Source organism: Talpa occidentalis, unplaced genomic scaffold (assembly GCF_014898055.3).
Source record: "Talpa occidentalis isolate TD23 unplaced genomic scaffold, MPIMG_talOcc4v2.1 talOcc4.7, whole genome shotgun sequence".
NCBI lineage: Eukaryota > Metazoa > Chordata > Mammalia > Eulipotyphla > Talpidae > Talpa > Talpa occidentalis.
Genome location: NW_023605083.1, coordinates 86,676,518 through 86,685,659, shown reverse-complemented (window position 1 = coordinate 86,685,659; position 9,142 = coordinate 86,676,518). Strand labels below are relative to the sequence as shown.

At 46.3% G+C, this 9,142-nt stretch overlaps 1 protein-coding gene across 2 annotated transcripts in view; it reads left to right on the top strand.

Annotated features, from left to right (window-relative positions):
- The first annotated feature begins 196 nt into the window (after positions 1–196).
- Positions 197–9,142, top strand: part of SMG6 (SMG6 nonsense mediated mRNA decay factor) — a 230,289-nt gene continuing 221,343 nt past the window's right edge. The window contains exons 1-4 of one of the 2 annotated variants that reach the window (XM_037491791.2): positions 197–372; positions 2,770–4,510; positions 5,067–5,259; positions 5,740–5,850. In XM_037491791.2, coding sequence (XP_037347688.1) covers positions 285–372; positions 2,770–4,510; positions 5,067–5,259; positions 5,740–5,850 — 2,133 coding nt within the window. In that variant the 5' untranslated portion in view covers positions 197–284. Of the gene's footprint in view, positions 373–573; positions 1,906–2,769; positions 4,511–5,066; positions 5,260–5,739; positions 5,851–9,142 lie in introns of those variants that run through there. The other variant, XM_037491790.2, reaches the window with a different exon arrangement.

Sequence of the window (9,142 nt, the reverse complement as noted above, 5' to 3'; positions counted from 1 at the left end):
GCGCCGGCTTTTTTTTTTTTTTTTTTTTTTCCCCGCCCCCCTCCCCTCCGCCCCCCTCCCCCCGCGCCCTCAGCCTCGCTCTGCGGCTCTTCTCCCTAGTGGCCGAACGTGCGTTCGGCGCTTTTCCTCCCAGCGCGGCCACCGTCGTTTGGGGAGGAAGGCGGGAGGGGCGGGGAAAAGGGTGGGAGGTGGGTGAGCGCGCGCGCCGCCCGTCCGTAGGTCGTGGTTTCCTGGCTGCGCGCGGCGGTGGCGGAGTAGCTGCAGCTTTAGCAGCAGCCACGAAGATGGCGGACGGGCTGGAGCGTGTCCGGATCTCCGCGTCGGAGCTGCGAGGGATCCTGGCCACTCTGGCTCCGCAGGCCGGGAGCAGAGGTGAGTCGCGCCGCCCCGCTCCTGGGCCGGGCCTGCCCGCCCCGCCTCCCTCTCCTCCTCTTCCTCCGGCTCGGTCTGCGGAGCTCCGGTGCCTCCGCCCCTTCCCCCAACAGTGGGGGCGGGGGCCTGGGCGGTCCTCGCAGGGCCCCTCTACCTGCCCGGGGGCCCAGGTGGGGTCGGGCGCAGTGGGCCCGCTCGGGAGAGCCCCTCCACAGTTCTTGCCTACGCCCCCTTTCTCACCGCGAAGGTGACTGTTCTCATTGCCCCAGCCCTCCTAGACCAGCTCGTGGGTTCTCAACCCTGTAGAGATGCGAAAACCCATGAACGCCGGGGTCTGGGGGAGGCCCCCGAGGGTACCACTCCCAGAGGAGCCATCCACGGCCTGACCTTAGCATTAACAAGAAGCAACTGGAGAAATTGAGGAGAAAGGTTTAATAGCTTGGGACTTCCATGCTGAACTTTCCCCGCCCCAAGGCAGGGGTAGGCTTCTTTCTGAAAGGTGCGCCACTGGAGGGATCCAGACCTCAGAGAGTTGACTGCTCTGGCTTGGCCTTGGCATGTGTGGGAGTAGTTTTTATCGGAATGCTCAACTTGCGAGTTAGTGTCCTGCCAAACCAGGGAAGCTTTGAAAAAGAGTCCTGTGTCTCACCTTTCCTTTGTTAGCAGTAGAGTTGTGTAGAACGGTAGCTATGCTTCTTAAGGTTTGTGGTCAAAATCTGTGAAATTGGTTTTCAGAGATTAACTGGATTGGATTATTCAGGTTGTTTCTCTCTGTGCCCCCCCTCTCACCCCCCCCCGGAATGTAGTGGTGATTCTCCCTGTGCCCCCTCACCTAAGTTACAGAGTCTCCTGAAGGTGCGCTCCTGTGGAGTTAAACTGCTTTACCTTTATTCATACTTGATGAAACTGTCTTTTATTTATTTTTTTTTGAAACTGTCTTTTAAACTTATGAAATTACTGAAGTAGTATCTTAAAATTCCAGGGGAGGTGGTGTTTTTTACAGTTTTATTGCACCAATGGATGGAAATGCTGGAGCGTATGATTCCTGTAATGGGCTTGTTTCCATTGTTGTTTATAGAACAATACTAGGATTTTACATAGTATTCTGAGACTGTATAATCTCAGTGATTCCTGTCACTTGCCCACTGAAATGTTTAGTGACTTTTTGTAGGAGTCTCCTTTTCATAAAGGTAACAGATGCAAATAGAAGCTTGCTTATCTATCATTCAGTAACTTCACTGAGCCTAAGGAGTGGTTTCTAAAGTCCTGTAACCTGTTCTTGAATGCCCCTGTCCTTGGTATTTTGAGAGCATGTCATAATACTTTCATCATCTCCCAGAGAAAGCTCTCTTATGGAACTTTTTCTTACTCATATTCCATCATCATAGTAGCAGTTATTCTGAGTATTCTAATGATGATAGTCTGAGCAGTTTTTCCTTGGAATGATTCTGCTGGCTGCTGTTAGAGAGTTGGTGAGCATGAGTGGAGTTGAAGAATGTGAGAGGAACTGCTTCCTGTTCTCTTCAAAAGGAGGTATGTGATTGGATAAATGGTATACTAAAAAAGAGGATTGTCTTGGCCAAGTTCACAGACTGGAGTTGGAAATTTTTTTCTTCAGAAATGTCCAGAACTGTGGATTATTGCATACTCCTCTTTTTCTCTTCCTCCACTCCCTACCCCTGCTAGTATGTTAAAAATACCTAAACATCCTGGAAAAAATGCTGGAGACAAGATTAAGATGAATTCAAGGGCTCCATAGCTGAGAACAGTGTAATGCTTAAACAGTTTGGGTCTTGGTCTTAGAGATATGAGTATGACTTTGCTAACACAGAAGAGTTTGTTTTCTTCCCCTGTTTATCTAAGCCAAGTGTAGGTAGTTCCAACACAAGTTCTTAGCCTTGCCAGTTGCTGACAAATATTGTAAACCTTGTAGAATTTCTGCTTCTAAATTTTTTTTCCTTGCCCACTAATATTAACATTTCGATGTGTAATTCTTTTATTTTTTTTAAAGATTTATTTATTTATGCATATAAGCCTGGGGTGTAAGCCAGAGGTATGGGGAGGGGGTGTGTGTGAGGAGATTCACCACAGAGAGTGGGGAGCAGAACAGGTGGATTGAATGAAATACACTGCTGAGGGGAGCAGCGGGCAAGGCAGGAGAGGTCTGCTGCGCTGTGTGTGTTGTTCCCTGGTGGCCTGGGACTAACTTGTGCTGCACTGTCTGGCAATAGTTAGATAGCACTGTGTTTAGCCCCTGCGCCACCAGGGAGGCCCTCGATGTGTAATTCTTTCTTGACTTCTCTGTTACTTTGCCAGAATGACATTTTCCTTCTTTTCCCTCCCCCTTTTTTCCTTATTTCTACTCTCTGCTCCTCAACACTCTTTTCATTATCACAGAAAACATGAAGGAGCCCAGGCAGCGTAAAGATAATAGGCGTCCAGATCTGGAAATCTATAAGCCTGGCCTCTCTCGACTAAGGAACAAAGCTAAATTCAAGGAACCCTCTGGGAGTGATGAATTTAAGGATGAAATTGTAAATGACAAAGATTCTTCTGCTATTGGAAATGGTACCCAGCTCATTAAAGATGTCTGCAAGGAATTGGACAATCAACAGCAAAATGGTCCTGTAGACCCAGAAAATATTCGGGCACAGGAGTCCTTTCCTAGGACTGCTGGGTCAGAGGATAGAAGTCTAAGAATTATCAAGAGAACAAAAAAACCTGACATGCAGATCTATCAGCCTGGAAGGCGTTTACAGACTGTTACCAAGGAATTGACTAACCGGGCGGATGAGGAAGAAATCCTCAACCAGGTAGAACGACTGAGAGTAGAAGATGATGAGTGTAGGGGAAATACAAAAGAGGAGGCTGTAAATAAAACAGACAAAGGTGCGGCAGAAAAGAGCCTAAATGGTGACAGAGTAAGGGCTTCAAAGGGAGAAAAAGGAAAGAGGACTGAAAAAGGAGAGGGGATGAAAAAAGTAAACGATGAGCCTGCACAGGGGAAGCCCGGTTCTGCAAGGAGGTATTCCCGCTCAGACAAACGAAGGAACCGATACCGCACTTGCAGTACCAGCTCTGCAGGTAGCAACAACAGCGCTGAAGGGGCTGGCCTTACTGACAATGGATGTCGTCGTAGGCGACAGGATCGGACCAAGGAGAGACCACGATTGAAGAAGCAAGTATCTATGTCCTCTACTGACTCTTTAGATGAGGAGAGAATTGATGAGCCGGATGGGTCCCGGAGGAGCTCTGAAAGAAAGAAACATTTAGAAAGAAGCTGGTCTGGCCGTGGAGAGGGAGAGCAGAAAAGCAATGGCAAAGAAAATCGAGGAACTCTTCGTGTCACCTTTGATGCAGAAACCATGAACAAAGATTCCCCCACGGTGAGGTCAGCCAGAGAGGATGTGGATAGGATAAAGCCTGATAAAGCCTTGAGCAGTGGGACCAAAGGCGGTGAGAAGCAGGAGTCCAAAAACCTGAAACAAGAACTTCGGGGTCGGGGCCGAGGCATTCTGATTCTGCCTGCCCATACCAGCATATCTGTCAATTCAGCTGGTTCTCCAGAGTCTACACCTTTAGGACCTCGGCTTTTATTTGGATCTGGTAATAAGGGATCTCGTAGTTGGGGCCGTGGAGGCACCACTCGACGATTATGGGACCCTAACAATCCTGATCAGAAACCTGCTCTAAAGAGCCAGACGCCCCAGCTGCATTTCTTGGACACTGATGATGAAGTCAGTCCTACATCTTGGGGTGACTCACGCCAGGCCCAAGCATCTTATTATAAGTTTCAAAATTCTGATAATCCCTATTATTACCCCCAGACTCCAGGCCCTGCCTCCCAGTATCCTTATACAGGCTATAGCCCTCTGCAGTACCCAATGGGCCCTACAAATGGTGTGTACCCAGGACCTTACTACCCAGGCTACCCAGCTCCATCAGGGCAGTACGTTTGTAGCCCTCTCCCTGCCAGCACAATGAGTCCTGAGGAGATGGAACAGCACATGAGAAACATGCAGCAACAGGAGTTACATAGACTTCTCCGGGTGGCTGACAACCAGGAACTGCAGCTCAGCAATCTGCTCTCCAGGGACCGCATCAGTCCTGAGGGCCTGGAGAAGATGGCTCAACTCAGGTATGGTGTGTTCCATTCTCTCTAGAGGGAGATGGGGATAAGCTGGAGGTGTGTACATCATAGCTGAGGAAGGTAGAAACGTTTTAGGTAAGCCTGAATGAGCACACTTAGTGTTCTCTCCCTTTGACATGGATTTTTGTAAAGGAGGGGCAACTGGAAAAAGAACAGAACAGAAAATTTCATTTCTTTTTTTCAAAATGAACTTCCCACTTTTTCTTTAAGAAGAAAAAAATCTTTAAGAGAGCATGGAATCTGGAAATGGTAAAGGAAAGACTCCAGAATGCCAAGAAATGAACAACATATAACTTGTGGTGAAGATCTTATTTCAATGGTTAAATTTAGGTAGAGGCATATGGGGAAAAACTACTTTGCTAGACACTACTCTCTTTAGAATGACAGTCTGCTGTGCAGAATGGAAACTAGTGTGAGTACTATACCTGATGGCCTTTTGGATTTCCTGCCAAGAAAGGTGTTTAATTTACAGGAAGCTCAAATCTTGGGTTTAGCCTTTCCTGTGGTATATTTGGAACTAGAAGTTGCATGTATTTTATTCCAGAGCTGAACTGCTGCAGCTGTATGAGCGCTGTATTCTATTAGATATTGAATTTTCTGATAATCAGAATGTGGATCAGATCCTGTGGAAGAATGCTTTCTATCAGGTGATTGAAAAGTTCAGGCAGCTTCTCAAGGATCCGAATATTGAAAACCCAGAACAGATTCGGAACAGACTTTTGGAGCTCTTGGATGAGGTAAACCATCATCTAGCATCCTGTACAGCATCCTGTGCGTGTGTTGGGTTTTTGATATTGTAAATGCTATGTTTTGTAACAGAACAGCCATACAAATTGCATGTTGCATGCTAATTTCTTGGGTGTAGGCCTACCCTCCCCCATTGCTTCCTTGTGACCGTAAGTTGCTGACAACTAGAGTTAGTTATGAGCTTAGAAGCTTTCTGAATATCTTTGTCGGGAGAAGGGGGCAAGAGTGTGAGAGTGTGTGTGTGTGTGTGTGTGTGTGTGTGTGTGTGTGTCTTTTAAACTCGGCAGAGACTTATGCCATGAATTTGTCTTGTGTTTAGTTTGTGACCACTGTATACTGTATGTGCCTCCCTTTACATGAGATGGCTAAGCATTAACAAAACTGTGAAATGGTCGCTTGCCCCAGTTTTCTTGTGGGTAGATTGGATCAGAAGGGGTTGATTCAGCTGTTTCTTATTTTTCTCTTTATAGGGGAGTGACTTCTTTGATAGTTTGCTTCAGAAGCTACAGGTTACTTACAAGTTCAAACTTGAGGACTACATGGATGGTCTTGCCATTCGCAGCAAGCCATTACGCAAGACAGTAAGCCAGATTCTTTATCTTAAATTTATTAATTTAGTAAGTGTTTATCTACTGTTAGGCAGTGGGCTGGTATTGAAGATACAGAATGAAAGATGCAGAGCAGTAGGGGGAAACAGGTTAAACCTGCAGTTGTAATGTCTTAAGTACTATGGTAATGGTAAACACACACACTCACACACACACACACACACAACCATAGAGAGAGTTGAGGGGGCAAAGAGGGATGTGCGTTTGATTCAGTCTGGTGGAGTAAAGGAAGGCTTCTCAGAGACTTTTTTTTAAAAGATTATTTATGCATTCAAGAACAGGGGTATAAGCCAGAGGTGTGGGGGGGGTGAGAGGATTCACCAGAGACAGAGTGGGGAACAGAACGGGCAGGTCTACTGAAATACACTGCTGAGGGGAGCAGCAGGCGAGACAGGAGAGGTTTGCTACGCCATGTGGGTCACCTCCCTGGCTGGGGATCGAACCCGTGCCACAGCGGCTGAGAATTGCTTCATAGTGCTCCGTCTTACCCCTTGTGCCACCAGGGAGGCCCCTTCTCAGAGACTGTTAAGTGGAGTTTTCTTTCTTTCTTTCTTTTTTTTTTACAGATTTATTTATTTATGCATACAAGAGCTGGGGTACAGGCCAGAGATGCAGGGGGTGAGAGGATTCACCAGAGACAGAGTGGGGAACAGAACAGGCAGACTGACTGAAATACACTGCTGAGGGGAGCAGCGGATGAGACAGGAGAGGTCTGCTGCACCATGTGGATAGCTCCCTGGCAGGCTGGGGATCTAACTCGTGCTGCAGAGGCTACAGATTGCTTCATAGTGTGGTGCTTAACCCCTTGCGCCACCAGGGAGGCCCTTTTTTTTTAAACACTTTGAAAGGACAGATTTATTAGGAAGAGGAGAAAGAAAGAAAGAGAGGCACCTGCATAGTTACAGTTGGGCAGGAAAGCTGCTTATTAAGTGAAGTCTTGAAATGTGACTAGAAGTGACACTTTTTTTTAAAGGTTTATTTTTGTATGCATATAATAGCTGGGGTGTAGGCCAGAGGTGCAAGGGGTGAGAGGATTCACCGGAGATAGAGTAGGGAGCAGAACAGGTGGACTGACTGAAATACACTGTTGAGGGGAATAGCGGGTAAGAGAGGTAAGTAAGGTAAGTAAGTAGGTGAGTAGCGGGTAAGGAGAGGTCTGCTGTGCCATGTGGGTCACTTCCCTGGCCAGGGATTGAACTCGTGATTCAGTAGTTGTGGATAGCTCCATAGTGCTGATGCTTAACCCCTTGTGCCACCAGGGAGGCTAAAAGTGATATTTTTGATACAGGGCACAGGAAGAGAGAACCAGACCTTGTTGGAAAAGCATAAGAAGTTCAGTATGCTGGTGTGTGTAATGTGGAGTTGAGGAGTAGGAGGTAAAGCCTCATGGAGTAGGAGGGGTAGATCATAAGCTAATATGCCATGATGAAGAGTTTGGACATTATTCTGAAAGCTGTGAGAAGCCATTGATTGATTTTTTTAAAAAAGATTTATTTTTATTTATGCATGCAAGAACTGAGGTATTGGCCAGAGGTATGGGGGCAGGGGGTGATAGGATTCACCAGAGACAGATTGGGGAGCAGAACAGGCAGATCTACTGAAATACACTGCTGAGGGGAGCAGTGGGTGAGACAGGAGAGGTCTGCTGTGCCACATGTGAGTTAGCTCCCTGGCAAGGGATCGAACTCTTGCTGCAGTGGCTGCTGATAGCTTGATAGCGCTGAGTCTTTAACCCCAGTACCACCAGAGAGGCCCCATTGATTGATTTTTAGCAATCGGATCGCATAGATTTGTTTTTAGAACAAATCACTCTGACAAATATATGAATTTGGATCAATCAGAGTTGGGTAAGAGTGAATGTAGGAGAGTAATGGGGAGATGTAAAAGAAGGGAAAGATTGGAAAAGTGGAAGGGAAATAGAATTGAACTACTAACTGATTTGGTGTGAATGATGAGATTTGAGACATGAGGAATCTAGATCATCTCCCAGTTTGTGGCCTAGGAGACTGGCCTGGAAGAGCTTATTTCAGTTTTGGGAAATCTTATATAGAGGAACTTGAAAAAGAATAAATGAATGTTGGTCCATTTGGAGGAAGAGCTTAACTGGTGATACGCCATCAGGAGTCAGCAATGTAAAGGTGTTAGTAAAGCTGGGAGGCTGGAATATTGGGAAGGCTGGCCAGAGAGTGGGAGATGAAATTTCAAGGTGGTGGTGGGTAAAATTGTCAAGTGCTATGGGACATCAAATGTTAAGGCCATTAAAAAGTATTCTTTGTATTGCATGACCTTATCATGTTTTACAGTTTTAGTTTGAGAGAATGAAAGCCAGATTGTAGTTTCTGAAAAGTGGGGCAATAGATAATAATGAGAGAGTAACAATAGACCATTCTTTTAAGAATCTGGGCTTTGAATGCAAGAAACAATGTAGTTAAAAGAGAATATGGGATCAAGAGAAGTTTGTTTTTAAGTTGAGATAGACATGAGTATATTTATTGAGAGAAAACGGTTGGGGGAAAGGAAGAGGTTAAAAATTCATTAGAGGAAGAAGTATGATTGGGCCTTCCTGGTGGCGCAAGGAGTTAAGACGCAACTTAAGAAGCAATCCACAGCCTCTGCAGCACAAATTCTGTGTCCTCAGCTCTTGTATGTGTGGTGCTTAATCCCTTGCGCCACCAGTGAGGCCCAATAAATAAATCTTTTTAAAAAAAGAGAAAGAGGTATGATTTATGGAGCAGAGTATCCCTTTTCCTCGTGATGAATTGCTATGCACAAGTCTATCACAAATTGGCATGTATGGGGGTCTCCCTGGTGGCGCAAGGGGTTAAGCACCGCATTATGAAGCAATCTGCAGCCTCTGTAGCATGAGTTCGATCCCTGGCTGGCCAGAGAGCAACCCACATGGTGAAGCAGACCTCTCCTGCCTCGCCCACTGCTCCCCTCAGCAGTGTATTTCAGTCAGTCTTGCCTGTTCTGTTCCCCACTCTGTCTCTGGTGAATCCTCTCACCCCCCCACACACACCTCTGGCCTGTACCCCAGTTCTTGTATGCGCAAATAAATCTTTTAAAAAAAAAAACACAACAAATTGGCTTTTTTTTTTTGAGACCCTCCTATATGCCAGTGCCATTCTAGGTACATGCAGCCAAATGTGGAACAGGAAAGCCATGATCAGGAATGTTCAATAAGGGGTGTGATGTTAGATCAGTAATTGCAGATGCAGTGGCTTCTGCAAAAGATGGTGTTGGGGTGTATATGATAAAGGGGCTG